General features: G+C 37.1%; 2 protein-coding genes across 2 annotated transcripts in view; one reads left to right on the top strand and one right to left on the bottom strand.

Moving 5' to 3' along the window:
* Positions 1-15542, bottom strand: part of LOC134842939 (flap endonuclease 1-like) — a 323491-nt gene that overhangs the window by 212272 nt on the left and 95677 nt on the right. The window lies entirely within an intron of this gene.
* On the top strand, positions 7685-13848 carry LOC134841290 (nuclear pore complex protein Nup205-like). Its single transcript, XM_063857178.1, has one exon. The coding sequence runs from the start codon at positions 7689-7691 to the stop codon at positions 13707-13709; it is 6021 nt and encodes a 2006-aa protein (XP_063713248.1). The 5' UTR covers positions 7685-7688; the 3' UTR covers positions 13710-13848.

The following is a 15542-nucleotide window of genomic DNA, read 5'->3' as shown; positions in this document are numbered from 1 at the left end:
AATGGCTGGACTTCTAGTTCTCACACTACTATTCCGCAGCGGATAGAACCTAACCCAGGCCCTAGCGGTAGCATCTGTCACACCATAATTTTAGTCAATCAATATAGTGTATGTTGCCGCTTCGGAGGCTGGATTTACCTAAAATGCTCCACCCTCAAATATATAAACCAATGGTCACGCAGTTTTTACTATGGGCAATGTGACTACTGTAAATTTAACCCCAGTGACACCCTTAACAAACAACAAGCCATCCCCACCACAAATTGAGCATCAACTTAAAGTCGTACAACTCAATGCAACCTGCTTAAGACCTAAGTTAGATAATATAATACACTGTCCTGGATACACTGTGGCACTTCAAAATCGACTAGCGAACACATGCAAAACAACTATTAGGTGATGCCAATGCACATAATGCTCTGTGGTTCTTCGAACTATAAACCGACTCGCGCGGCTTGAAGTTTGAAGAAGAAATTGTTTCGTCCGACTTCGTTGTACTCGACGAGCACATACCCACCAGGAAAACGAATGACACCGTTAGCTCACCTGACATTAGCTTAGCAACATCAAATTTTGCATTTTCCACATATTGGTACTGTAACAACATAATTGAGTCTGATAATTCTGCCATCACCTCGGAAATCAACTGTGAAATTCAAACTGATAAACATACAAAAACATTAATTTTAAGAAAGCAAACTGGAAAGGAAACATATTCAAAATGAGAGCGAAAAAGCCTTTCCAAAACTACCACTGCCCAAATCAGCCATCGAAGGCTGGAAAGTTTTCCGGAAAATTGTCTGCCACGCGGCATCTAGACAAATACCTCAAGGATGCATTTAAGAAGTAAAGCCCAACTTTCCAACCGAAACTCTCAAACTTTCATAAGAAAAGGAAAAACTCCAACAACAGCACCCTGGAGCTCCCAAAGTAAGTGAACTTAACCGGAAAATTTATAAACAAGTCGAAAATATCAAAAAGTCTAAATGGATTGAGTTTCTCAAAAATGTTGACCATCGAGGGGCAACAAGTAAAATCTGGTCTACAGTCAGAGGACTATCGAACACCAATGCCAAAACATAAAGAAACACGCCCATACTTTTTGATGTTGAACCAATTCACAACATCCGAATTTTTTTAAACAGTTTCAATCAACACTTCAATCCGCGCCCAAACAAAAATAAAGAAGAGCAGTTATACTCAAGATAAAGGAACTAAAATTTAAAAGTTAACGTTTCCATGAAAATGCTGGAAGATGAATTAAACTTGTAAGAAAAGCAAAGCGCTCGGATCAGACAACATAGCACCAATATATCTACATTTCGTTGGAAAACAAGCCATCAAGCACGAATTCATCTACATTACAATGGCAAAGCAATCTAATTTTTGAGTAAGCTAAAAAAGAATCTCACTGAGTAATGTAATCATACCAGAAAACTGCTTACCCTACCTGATTTTAATTTGAACAGATTTTCGTGAACATCAGCACGGCCTTTGAAAAAGATCAACTAGTACTGCCCTTAACTGAATATCATTCTACATCAAAGCTGGTCTGAACAAAGCAAAACGATATCAAAGACACCAATGGTCGCCCTAGACTTGACTGCAGCCTTCGATACTGTTGATCACTGCCGTCTACTCAACGACATCGGTAGCTCGAATGTATCTGATAACACTGTTATATGGTCTGTTTTTTTTTCTGGTGAAGTTTCTGGTTCTGCAGCTTTGTCGTAGGAGTCATGTACATGTAGGCAAGATAATGGTTTAGAGTTCGAATCCGGATACGAACTGGTCTTTTGCAAGACAAAAATTTAACGCTTAGTTTTCGGTTTATCGGTTGTCAGCTTATTTGTTGTCGGCATAGTTGACGCGCACGGTTTTTTATGACTTGTCAATTTGCTTTCGAATTGACAATTGAATAGTTTTTGCTTTTGACTTGACAATTGATAATTTATTATTTTTTTAACTAAGTTATTTTTCTGTAAAATTTTTCCTCTTGGTCAGAATAATGCCTTTTTTGTTCGTTTTTTTCTCAGGAAAAGTCTTAAAATGCTCTAATAACAAAAGAAGTGCATTCGTACTTGCGCATGTGAGTGGCCTTAGTCATATGTCCAATTTTTGATTTGAATTCAAATTTATTTGCTAGAAAGTAGGCAAAATGCACTCTCCAATAATGAAAGCTGAAATGTCGCAAAAAAACGTGATCGAATTCTAGTTTCGAAAGTGGAATATAATGTTTAGATTTCCCAGGGGAGTAAAAAGTGTTTCTAATGATCCAGTTTTCTCAAATTGGGTTAATTTTTCATCGAAAAATGGCAATTATAAATTGCTCTTGAAACACATAGAGCTTTTAGGCCTCATATTTTCTTTGAAAATCGGAAGCTGATGTTTCAAAAAAACAAGGCAATTGTTTTTGTTTTTTTAAGCGTTCATTCACTCTTTTCCAACTGTCTTTTGGCTATGTTTTAATGTATATATATTAGGATTTTATCTGATCGCGCAACTTTAAGATTTAAAAAATGATTTATTTCTTTCACAAATAATTGCAAAAATTTATCTCATTGTATGGAATTTTGTATCGTAAGTGATGCGAAGATCAGCTCCGCCTCTGTGTTTAAATTCACTTTTAAAAGCGGAATGGGACTAAAAGGCCAATTCCTTGGACATAGTTTCTGGTGGATCGGAGCAATAATTACAGTCAAAAATAATGAAGTTGCGTGTCATTTATTTCGTGAAGCAACAATCATTGCTCTTTTTCAGGCGAAATGAGCATAGGAATGAACTTGGATGTTGTTGGCAGTGTTCAAGAAGGTGACTTTATTCCGATTGAATCCGCTAGTGATATCATTACAGAAAGCGTAATCCTATCGACACCGGACAAGGTACATCCATGTGAGAGAACTTTGGATTTTTTAATCCCAGAACAAATCAATGCTGTCTTTATTGAGAGACTTTTTGCATTGAACGAATCTCTACCTCTTGAAAAGCGGAAATCCAGGTCTCAGATCTTGTACGATATCCTGAATTTCATATTAGATAATTACGATCTCATCAGTGAAAATTCTGAAAATTTAACAGCCGTTTTGAATCATCTATCGTCTTGTGAAAGCTCTGCAAGAATTCTGGCCAAGATGACCAAGCAATCAAATTCAAAAATTTCTCCGGATGTGGAAAAATTGTTCACATTTGCGATTCGGTCAGTTGATAAGGACAAAGCTCAGCCATATATTGAAGCATTGTACAAAGACAACGTCGTGGCTTTGAAAAAAATTATGACAACTTTGCCGACAGAAAGGAAAAGACTATTCATTGCTTTGCTGAGTGATTTAGTCTCGCCTAATCATTTGAATGAAGTCATAGCGTTTATGCTTTCAGTGAAAAAGAAAAGCGGAAAAGCTAAAAATATCGAAGTGACTCCTCATCAACTTTATCTGTCGACTTTTAAAAGACTAGACAGCCAAGCTTTCGACGAAGTTACCAAAATGTTGAATTTTCTGAAGTTAGAAGAGTTTCTTCCTGGATTCAAACACTCAATGATTCATGATAGCATTTTATTCAGTTTGGACTCAGAAGAAGTCGAGGAACTCTTGATTAAGATGGGACTGCCTCTTGGTGTGCAGCTGCAAATCAAGAAGTATATCTCGAGAAAAAATAACCCAACAAGGTTGTCTCACAAGCCTGTTATAACCCCCGTCAAAGGCAATGAAATTGTCAAACAGGTCGAGGGGTTGTCTTTATAGATAGTTTTAGCTTGCTAGTGCAGTAGTCAGTCACTGGACAATAGTTGGCATAATTAGCGATATCTTGAATTTCATTTTCTTCATGGCCCAACTGGTAGCAATTCATCTGTTCGTGCAACTTCGAAAATTTAGGTATAGCCTATTACCAAATACCTGCTGTAAGAATTTGTTATTTTGTTTGTCTTATGTTTGATGTTGTCTTTACAACCAGTGTCCTTTGTGTTTGCATTTGAGCATAGACTTGAAAAGATAAAAAAGAAATATTATCTCTAAATAGTTTTAGAAATTAAGTGATTGAGTTTTCCCGAATAAACTATGTTTTCATATCCCAGAATGTTTTGAATGTTGTATAAGTTTATAAACGGGTTTTACATTTTTGTAGTGCGAGCTAGCGAGTGTAGTGTTATATAACGAGTCCTTGTTATATTACGAATCCAACCTAGTCGCAAAAAAAATTGTTCATTTGAATAGGCAATTAACTAGCATCTGTGTATCTGGTTTATCGATGGCTATTGTTTGACGATTGTCAAGCGACCATGGCGCAGATGCGAGGATGTGTTACTCTGAATCTCGAGGTTGGGTGTTCGAAAATTTTAGAGCTGCTCTTGTCGTTTCTTAACTTGCATTTGCGAAGTGCAGCTTCGCCTCTTTATTAAACTACGAAGTGGCTGCTTCGTTTGAAAATTGTCAAATATCGAATGCTATTTAATTGCATTGATTAAAGCATCCTGCGTGTTTCAAATGGGTGAATGGCAAGCAAACGGGTCTGATTCAGATAGTGAAATTAATAGGCAATTACGAGAGGCAGTAAAGCAGAAGCAAGGCACCAATTGGAAGAAAGATGTTAGTCGGTTATTGAATCACAGTCTTTTTAGCGTTCGATATGAGGGCAAGTAAGTTAATCGTTTAAAAAGTTATTCGTTCACTGCCTAATTTGTTCTATTACCCGCCAAAATGCTTTCGTTTTGTTTGTTTTGCTCGTTATGAAATTCACAGTCTAGATCAGACCAGTCTCCTTGGTATGCACATTCATGTGTTAATTAGTAAAGCGAATTTCCATTTATTTGGTCAAAAATTTATCAGGAAAAAATCACGCTCTTTCTGTATTGTGTTTCGACTTTTTGAGTTTCCAATTCCTCTTCAACTGAGTCGCTAAATAAAAGGCTAACTTGGCTTTTAAAGAGCAAAAGAAAAAAAAAGAAGACAAAAACACCGATACTTTTAAGAAATACGTTTAAGATTCGATGAACGTAGCTGAGATTTTTATATACTTCGTGATGATTTCTTTTCAGGAAAAGTCTTAACATTTAATCATGCTCAAATTTTGATTAATTGTTGCTTTTCACTTCATTCTATTTATTAAAAGAAAGGTAAACTCCACTATCGAACAGCGAAAGTGTGAATGAAGTTCACGAAAAAGTGGATCTACTTCTAGTTTCGAAATTGGATGTTAGTTTCAAGGTTTTCCAGCGGAATAAAAACCTTACCTGTTGATCCAGTTTTCTCAATTTGAATTAGTTGTTTTACACATACGATAGCAAGTGTATTGCAACCGGGCACTTGACTTTTTTTCGTAAATAATTGCACGAAAATGTTGGTTTTTCAGATTTATAGCCAGATCTTTGTTAATATATTTGGACAGGTCCAGCAATTGACTTAGTCAAACAAAACGAATCAGGAAGATGAATGTTTTTCTCAATAAAAGCAACTATGGTTTTTAATACGGGAAAGCAAATATGTTTTTAATGCGGGAAAGCAAGTATGGATTTTTCATAAGCTAACTTTGAGTATAGCCTAGGTTCATTCAAAATTAATCGCATTACAAAAGAAAATTGAGTTAAAACCTTAATCTAGGTGATTAACATCTGACAAATGCAATCCCGCATTAAAAACGTTTGAAAAAACGATTTTATTTGCGCGTATGTAAGAGTTGCATAATATTTTATGCGGAACGATTTTCCAGAGTTAATACATGCTTGGGGAGGACACTCAACGGTTTGTCACTTGAGGGGGGGGGTTGCTCTCGTAGAGCTTATTCAATTTTAATAAAGAAGAAAAAGAGAAATGAACCTTTATATCATGTAATTGGCGTGTCCAATGACACATGCTTAAAAATCCCTCCAATGTTGACAGGATAAAGTTATAATATATTTCTTTGTTTATTATAGTGTTTTGATCATTCATCTTTTGAAGATTGAAAGATTGAATGGATTAACCTCAGTGTTTCCCTTTTTTACAATGCAGAACTTGGAAAGTATAATGTATCGGCGTATATTTTTCAACCAATATTACTTGAACTATATATGACATGTATTGCTATTATGGCTTAACATTAAAAGATTCTGTACTTGTTTCGAATTGAAAATGGGGGTAACTTTGTCTTCGGGAGTGTTTTAGTTTCTTTGTTGTCCACGCAAAATCAGGTTCCACGAAAAATCACCGGAAAGGGTTTAGTGATATATCAAATTAGACCTTGTGTATAGTGTCAAGCAAGTTAAGCTTTTAGAAATTTGGGATCAAAGCATATCATCCAGTTGTTATAGAAAAATGTGTATATTAAATTTTTGAAAAATTTCAAAAATATTAGTGTTTCAGATTTATAGCCAGATAATTGTTAATAAATTTGGGCAGGTCCAGTAATTGACTTAGTGTAACAAAACGAATCAGGAAGATGAATGCTTTTCTCACTGAAATTTAAAAAATTGGGGAACCTAAAACTTCAATCCAATTTAAAATGTTCAGATTATAAATTAGAAAACGCTATCTAATTCGCCCAGCCTGTTTGAGGGTTAGATTTTCATAGCATTTTATTACACTTGCGATGAGCAAGGGTATTGAAATCGGGTACTAGTTTTTCCCATAGGATGATCTCCATTTTCACCACGTTGCACGTTTAATCTCTCGAATTATCGTGTCTAGAGCTAATGCATAAAAGGATCTACAGGTAAAAAAAATTTCACATGTAAAAATTTTTCATAACTTAATTGATTTCAGCTCAATTTTTATCGGCTTATTTGCCGGTTGTTTTTTAGAAATTTCTTTTCAATTGATTATAATATTCAATTCGAAGAAATAACAGCATGAAAGGCTTTTTGATATGCGTTTTTTAACATGATTTTTAATACGCGCTAAAGCTTTCAGTTTGAAAATAAAAAAACTTTTAAGCGATTTTTTGTTTGATTTTTTAAAAATTTATTTTCAGTTTTCTTTCGAATGCATGGTTTCTGATTATAACTTCAAACTCAGTCTAACATCCAGCGCATGTGGAGTGGAGGTAACTGCTTCAGACGGCAAAAGCCTGTGGTTCGAATCGTACCGGGACATGTATTTTGCAAACTTGAATTTTTGTGCTTTTTCGGCTATCGTCCTTCTGCCGATTTTTGTCGGCGTGATTCACGTTGCCCAATTTTTTTTGAAGTTTCAGCTTTCTTCCTAGTTGCAATAACAACGAAGTTTGAGATGATGACAGAGTCCAGGAGTTCGATTCCAGTTGGGACCTGTTTCTTTTCAAATTGAAATTTTCGGCTATTTTAGATGTTGTCTGCTTATTTTTGCTGACGTAGTTCCCGCAGAAAGAATTTTTTGAAAGGTCTAGCATTCGGAGAGCTCTTTTTCAGTTTTTATGGGTGCAGGTAATTTTGATCCGGATATTTTTAGCTTTTTGCCATTTTGTTTTGACAAAAACGATTTTTTGAAGTTTTTTTTTTTTTTTTCACTTGATTTCAATCATATTCATCATTTTTGAATAGCAAGTGGTGCAAAGCGTTAGTCTTTGGATATACAGTTCATGCGCTGAATGAATTCAAAAGAGCATTCATTAGGGGCCACTTCGATTGGTAGGGGCGGCTCAGGCGCTAGTAAACTTTCAGAAAGGAGCATTCGATTGATCTTATATAACTTCGTTCCCTGAGTTTTTATTTTTGTATCGGTTTCTTTTAAGACTCGAACATGACCTTGAATCTGACGACTGGCAATGGTGGCGCAACAGCAGCTGTCAAACTGCACAAAGGGTGTAACTTCTGCGAACAAGCTAAAACTCTTTCCGCTCTGCTGAAGTCGGTTCTTATCAACCAGAACTACAAAGAGCTACCCACTTTGAAGCGGGATATCAGGAAACAGAAACAGTTTCTCCTTAGTTTGATGGAGAACCCTGAAGCGAAAAATGCTAAACATAGGTCTGTGTTAGCAAGCGCCTCTAAGGATGGAATTTACTTTGAAAGTGAGACGAAACCTCAAGTGTTAGATTCCGATTTCATCGAAGAATCTGTCATTTTAAGTGATTTGTTCAACTTGAATGAGCTACGAGCAGCTGAGTTGCTACAAATGGCTGAAGCGCAGAAGCCCAGATACCCTTCCTGGAGCCGAGGATTGATTGCAGTTATGTTGTATTTCGACTCGAAACTTAGTGTTGTCCACTCGCTAAAATTAATTACGAAAGCCATTTCCGGACTCACCTGGTCTGCTGACGTCACTGATGACGTTAGCTCTTTCCTAGATAGTTACGTCACAGATTTGGTTAACGAAGATTTAGTAGCTAAGGTTCTACAAACAATGAAAACTTTCGATAAAAATGAAATTTTTGAGAAACTTCGACAACAAAAGGCGCTCGGAGATCTGAAACATCGAAGAATGTTATGTGAAATGCTATCTGATATTTCTGTAGGTTTATCTGAAATTATCAGTAATTTGTTCTGTCAGAAAAAAATGTCTGTAAACGACTCTTTAAAAGTTTTGGAGTTCCTGAAAAACACTACGGATGAAAAGTTATTCGAAATTCCAGATACAAGAATCAATATTCCGCACCTTAATCTGATATTTTCTCTATTTCACGCTTTTGATTATATTAATGAGGAAACTTTCATCCAAGCCATGCATAATCAGTTGGTGGCAAATCCTCCATTTGTGGAAAACCAGACAATTGTCAACAAGTCCACTAGGTTAATTTTCTCGACTCTGTACCTAAAATGGGCTGTGTCGTTGCGGAAGCTAGGTATGGAAAACGAGCTGCCAAATTCGTGCGCAGATTGTCGTGACGAAGACGAATGGTTAATCAACCAAGCTATAGCTTCTGAAGTGTTCAATTACCTGGAGCTGATAGTTTCTGCAAAAGAGTTCTTTGCCGATGAGTTTCGAGTCCACAGATTTCATCTGATGATAACCGATTTCATCGTGTATTTCCCCTTGAAAATAAGAGACTTGAGAAACCATGGCGACGAAGTAGCTAGAACGATTGCAGCTTATTTAAACGAAGGTATAACACCTCCCGCTGATTTAGTCAATGATTATGAAAATCTTTTGAAACTGATGACTTTGTTTTATAACGGCCAACAAGATCAAAAACTGTGCGACGATTTTTGGAAAGTGGACGAAAATTATGTTAACAGTCCGTCAAAGGCAGTTTCAAACACGCAAAGGTATCTGTCGTTGAATAAATTCTGTCTATCAGCTTGTGATTATGTGGCTCCTTTTCTCTACGCGCCAGTGATTGATATGATTTCGTCTTTGAGTGCCTCTGAAAACGCAGCCTGGTCGTGTGTTGAATTTATGTTTGCAGCTCGACAAAGCGCTTCGCATGCAACCATTTCTTTTCATCACTTTTTCCAAACCGTTCATGCAGTTTATTCAAGTATGCGCGAAGAGAGAGCGGCAGTGAAAAACGTGCCAACGAATGCTTTGCAAAACACAACCTATTACTCTATGCCAAACCCCCAGAAACTTACAAACCAAAGTATAAGTCCTATAGAAATCAAAGGAATTGAAAGTATGCTAGGTTTGCTCATAAAAGTCTGCGAGAAAAGCGAACGTGCGATTCAAGTTTTGGTCGAGAATTCAGAGCTGAAAGTTGTTTATACTTTGTTTGGACTCATAACGTGTAAGGTCCCGATATCTCTGAAAGCGAAGTGCATGGAGCTTCTGTCGGCTATTGCCAGTGCACCCAAGTATGCGCCTAACATGTGGGCATGTATAGAGAAGTATCAACTCATTGAACTTTCGTCCAATTTATGTCAGGTATCTAACTCAGGAATCATACAAGAGTTGGAAGAATTTGAAACCAAGCAAGGATGCTATAATTTATCAATCAGTTTCGTCTCATTCATCAATAAAATCCTGAAGTATAGTCCAAGAAAGTATAATCTGCAAATTTTGCTGTCGTATTTGATTGATAAATTGTTGAACCATTTCAACACGCGGTTCTACGAGGATGCGAAACATGTTTATGAAGTACCCTCAGTTGTTCTTGACGTCGTGAAAACTGTTGTCGATAATTTTGACCCCGCTGAAGAGATTTCGAATGAAAATTTGGGGCACGATCCTCAGACGTTTCCTGTTCAATTAGTGAGCCAGTTGTTCAAAGATTCAGTTTTGACTAAAAAGCTATTTTTCATCATTGAAAAAACTACGCAGAAGTTAGAGACACTTCAGAGCGGCGAGGAGAGCGATATTAAAACGATGCTCGAAAGTTGCGAAAAGTCTTTGTCAGTCATTTCACGTGCATTGCAAATTCAGGACGGATTTCTTCGATTATGTAGTGAAGGGTACAAAAAAGACGTCTTCATGTCGATGGATTCTCTACTACAATGTTTGAATTCGAAAGCTGGGATCCATGACCACTTACATAACATCCTCAAACTAGTTATTCATACCACTGGAGCATCATTTTCGGAGCATTTGAAGGTGAGACTTGCGGCAACTGAAGTTTTAATGCTACATGCGCAAGTTAGTCTGAACCAAACTAGATCTTTCAAGTATTTGCTTTCAGAACCAGTTACTGCCTCAATGTTGAATCAATGCATTGTTTCGATCATCGAAGATTACAGTTCCGATCCTGACTCAGCGATGCATGTTTTGGAGTATATTTGCTCCTTGCTCGATTTTCCAAAGGCAACTATTGGCCACTATCTTCTGGGATTAGAAGATGGCAGGAAACAAAACCAAGTTCTAGTTGCATCAATTAATGCATTACATGCGATAACGTATATTTTGGATAATTTCATCGCAGAACCGGGTCAGAAGATGAGCAACGAAGATGCTAAAATTGTTTGTATTTGCTACAAGATTCTCTACAAAATGAGCGTTTTGCCCGATTCTTCCTCGCACACTTTGAGACTGTTACAAAATATTGATTGGTTTCTTTGCCGACACATTGTAGAACTTGCTACTTTATCCGCCAATCAAAGTGACCCACAAGTGATTTCGTATTTGACAAACGCGAACTCATGGTTGATCAAAAGCTTCGCTATCGATCTCAAAAACTGTTGTGCTCTGAAGCAACAGAGTACAGTTTCCAAAATGCTCTCGGCAATATTCGACAAGCCAAGTCATTCGAAAATGTTCCACGAGGCATCTAAGTCTAGTTCAGTTTTGAACTTTTCTATCGGCGTGTCTTCTTTGATGCACGATGTAACTTCATCTGGAATGGAGCCAACAGGCCAATCCAAGAAACCCTGGATTTTGAAATCAATAATGGACGAGTTTGATTTTCGATCCGGGCAGCAGGCTGAATTGCAAATTGATTGGGAGATATTAGAATCAGCTTTTATAATGTGCGAACATGAGAGGAAAGATTTGAAAGGTGTGACCTATTTTGACGTCAGGAAACTTCACAAGTATCTTTTTGATCACGTGTCGAGTCTGCAGATTTCACAAGGTCAGAAGGATCTGCTCATAAATGACATCGAGTATGTCTTGGCTTTTGCCAGTCAAGAGAACGCACGCAAAGATGACAGTCTAGCAAAAATGGCCTATTTAACATCTTGGTGTGAGTTATTCTCAATTTGCCTCATGTTTGCCCCGCATGAATTGATGTCTGAAAAATACCTAGTCATGCAAATTTTAGACTTCCTTTGTGCCTCATTAAATGTTGAAGGAATAAGTTCAGAATTTGCCGTTTTGATAACTAGATTGGCCTTGAAGATTTTGGATTTCTTCAGACACGGAGGCGAAGGATTGAATAACATAGACTCGACACAAATAGCTCTTGAGTTACAATCAACTGCTAGCGATTTGCTGAGAAATTTGGTCAGGTTTTATATCTATGGTGATTCAAATAGGAAAGAGTCGCTGTGTGTTAACACATTATCAGCAATTTTGTCGTTCTTGCGACTCTTTGTTTCCGAAAATATGGAAATTGACGGAACACAAGAATTGGAGATGGCTAGATTGCAGAATTGGAACGTCGTGAAAACTTTCGGAGAAAAGTTTTCGAGACGTTTGTTTTCAGACAGCTCTCTAGGACATGTAGTACAAAAAACGATTGCACTTTCGGTGTTTTGTGAGTTAGTTGAAGTTGACGAACGATCGGAAATTTCGGATTTAATGATTCGAGAGGGATTCATTCAAAAAATGGTCATGGAAATCTCAACAGATAATATTGCGATGATTGAAAGTCTTCAAAAAGCGGATCCGTTCGATGCAATTTATCTAATGAACAACGCAAAATTTTGCCTGATTTCTAAGTTAGCGCAAAATGGAAAAGGAGCTTCCGCTTTAGTCCATAGTAACTTCATCGAAACTTTAGGTAAGCTTACCTTCATCGACGCGCGACCCGTTGCCAATGGAAACCAAACCGGTAACACGAATCAAAAGTCGAAGAGCTTGTTGGATGTTCAGTTAGCTGCCCATAGACAAGTGTTAATACCTCTCTTAGAATCGTGCCATAATATTTTGACCACCTTACCGCCAAGTCATCAAGACGCAGCTAGTTTGGTTTTACAGTTCATAGTGGCCCATTTTGAGATTTTTCTGGACATTTTGGCATGCAAAGATTTCAAAAGTCTGAAGAAAGGCGATTTAAAAGAAATCAGAGTTGCTTGTGGAGTGATAAGCGCGGCGGCAATGAAAGGATCTATTCTATTGGACGACGAGCAATCGCATTCTGTTGTTCATGTGCAGCAAGCGATGCGGAAACTTCACCAACAGTTGCTTAAAGCTCTTTCCTTATTTGGTAATTTGGACAAATGGGAAAATGCTCTCGGAAGCGTTAACAATTTGTTCGAAAAAGAACAGATGAGAAGTTCGTTGATTTCTATCATAGCAAGTTTGATTACCTATGTTAATGGTCATACTGTAAGTGTAATGAACGGTTCAACTAGTTCGGAAGGCTTGAGCCAGATTTTGTTCTTCCCTAGTATCGTAGCGCCGAACGCGAAAACAGTCGAAACAAACAAAGGAGTTAATGATTACAGCAATATGGGAGTCTTGCTTAAATTATGTTCACAGATTATTGAAGAGTTTTTGGTTCTTTTGGAAGAAAGAAATGATTTTAAAGCTTTGCTAGTTAAGGATCGTTATACCGACGAAGAAGTGGCTAAGTTCTCGGACAAGGATGGTCAGCAGTTGAAAGACCAAATACTGCCAGTCGCTTACAAGTTGCTTTCTCAGGAGCAAAATATCAACAAAATTAAAAACTCCCTTGTGGCATTACTGTTTAAAAAAGATGAGCAAATTCAAGCATTGTATTACGTAATGGAAGCAGCCTCATTTGTGTTGTACCGTCATCTGGATTACTACTTCACTAGGTTTGACCCTGAAATGTTCGTGAAGAGCAATAGCGTGAATTTTAGACATCTGAGACAAATGTTGTCTAGTTCGAATAAAAGTCCAGTTAATATTAGTGGCAGAATGGGATCTTCTATGAAAACAAAATCAGGAAAACTTTCCCAAAATAATTCTCCCGCCGTGCTAGAAAATCCGAAATCAGGCATGGGAGATTTCAGCGACGAGAAAGTTCTGCAGATAAAGTCATTTCAGATGGATACGTTGCAAGCTCTTCCTCCAGCTCTGATAGATAGAATTCTAAATGTCGACGCTGCATTGAACGAACTGTTTTCTTCGAAAAATTCTCCCGAGAAAGAAAATCAAGAACTACAGTCGTCGTCTTTTGTGAGTGCGCAAATTAGACAAATTGACCAGCTTTTAAGAAATTACGCGGAAAAAGTAAACAAGCAACAACAGTTAGACATTGCGTAAACTCGAAATGGAATATTAACGGATGAGAAACTTTAAACCCGACTTGCTGTAATTTATTTGGTTTGATTTGAGATTTATAAATTATGTTTTTGTCTTGCTTGAGTGTCTAGGTTGAATTGAATTCTTCTTACATTTTCTATGAAGTGCCAGTCCAACTACTAGGTGAACTTAATGAAATGAAATTTGGTTCTGCACGCTGAATGGCGCAAAAAAGTGAATCTTCCAGATTTCCCTGCAGATTAATCACCTGTTAATGAAGTTTTTTTTTCAAATTGGGATAGCTTTATCAAGAAGTATCAAACCTAGAATATCTTAGAAAAGTAAATAGCCATATAATGTAGTTTTTCTTCTACGCAACTCAAAAAAACGTCAGCTTTTGGCTGTTTTAGAATTCCCAGCCGAACAAAAAAAAAACAATTCGTTGAACATAAAAAAATCCTGCTTTCAAAAGTTATTAGGAATGTCTAATCGAGTCGAATTAAATTAAAAGTTGTTCGCCGAAGATTGTACAATTGAATTTCAATAAATTTGTTTTAGTGGCTTGAAATTGTAGGATTTACTATAAGAGCCATATTTGGTTGATTTAAATTAATACTCTCATTTGAACCGCTTCAAATCAACAATTAGAATTAAAAAGTGAACGCCATGAAACTGAATTTTGCTTCACGTCCAACTTCAAGAGGGATGAAGTATTCTCCAAAAAAATCCCAAAATATTTGTCTTTGCAAAATTAACTCGGGTCAGATTATGCTGTTACTTTTACTGCATCTGTCTGTTCTTGCAGTTCCTCGGGCGTGTTCAATTTTAATGCTAAAGCAGGTACCTCGAAGGCATGTCTTACGAGGTTGAGTGATGTTCAAGCTTTTTACCCTTGCGATATGCAAGGGTATTGTACTTGGGTTCTAGACTTTTCCCGTAAACAGCTTTGTCCACATGATCACTTCTAAAGGATCTCCTCGTCTAGAGGATCTTCACTTCTTAAGTGCAAGTGTTCACTTCTTAAGTGCAAGATCTTCACTTTGTGATTTGCAAGTGTAAGTGTTGTTCATTCTAGTTTCAGGTGGGACTTAAAACTTGAAAGATTTTTTTTAATCTTGTTTTTTTTTGCTCAACTTGCGTCTGTTCACAGATTGTCGGCTTTGTTTCTTCTTCATAAGTTTTGTTCCGTTGCTAATTCAATATTCAAATGTCTGGCATTTTTGCCAAGAAGTAACTTCCAAGAGACATATGAAAATATAAATTTTAGCAGTTCTATTTTTTCAATTTGAAAAAATTCGATTTCTGATGTTTTAACCCTTGCGATAGGAAGGGTATTGCAATCGGGTACTAAACTTTTTTCTCCTTAAACAACTTTGTCCACAGGACTCACTTCTGGACTCCTTCACAACTACTTTTTTTCCTCGTCCTCTTTGCCAATCCTACTCCTCTCGGTGGTTGGCGTTTTTTCGCCAAAAGGGCAGCTTTTAAACTGACCCTAGTTTTGGGATGCGGTTTTTCCATGCTGCCAGTGTGCCCAAGCTAGGGAAAACTCCTAAGTGGGAGTTGTCTGGGAAAGTTTTTCCATGGGAGATAAGCCACTTTTTTGCGGGAAAAACGGGGAATTGAAGGCAAAATGGATTGATTTTTGGTCTTTTTTAATGTTTGTATTTTAACTTCCACCATAGCCGAGCGTATATACTTAAGTCCCTTACGCTGGATGACCAGGTTCAAATCGCGATCGACGACAAAAATTATTCATTTTTTATTTTCTCAACTTGCTTATTCAGTAGAATTGAAATAGTTAAAGAAATATTATTCTCTGAGTTAAAAAGCTCGGTGGTCGAGTTTATCTGT

The sequence above is a fragment of the Symsagittifera roscoffensis genome, chromosome 3 (assembly GCF_963678635.1).
Source record: "Symsagittifera roscoffensis chromosome 3, txSymRosc1.1, whole genome shotgun sequence".
Classification (NCBI taxonomy): Eukaryota; Metazoa; Xenacoelomorpha; order Acoela; family Convolutidae; genus Symsagittifera; species Symsagittifera roscoffensis.
The sequence above is the reverse complement of the archived record's forward strand: the minus strand, read 5'-3'. Positions and strand labels throughout refer to the sequence as shown.

Bases quoted from the DNA above. Each gene is read 5' to 3' on its own strand.
- LOC134841290 (XM_063857178.1), top strand. From the start codon at position 7,689: ATGACCTTGAATCTGACGACTGGCAATGGTGGCGCAACAGCAGCTGTC.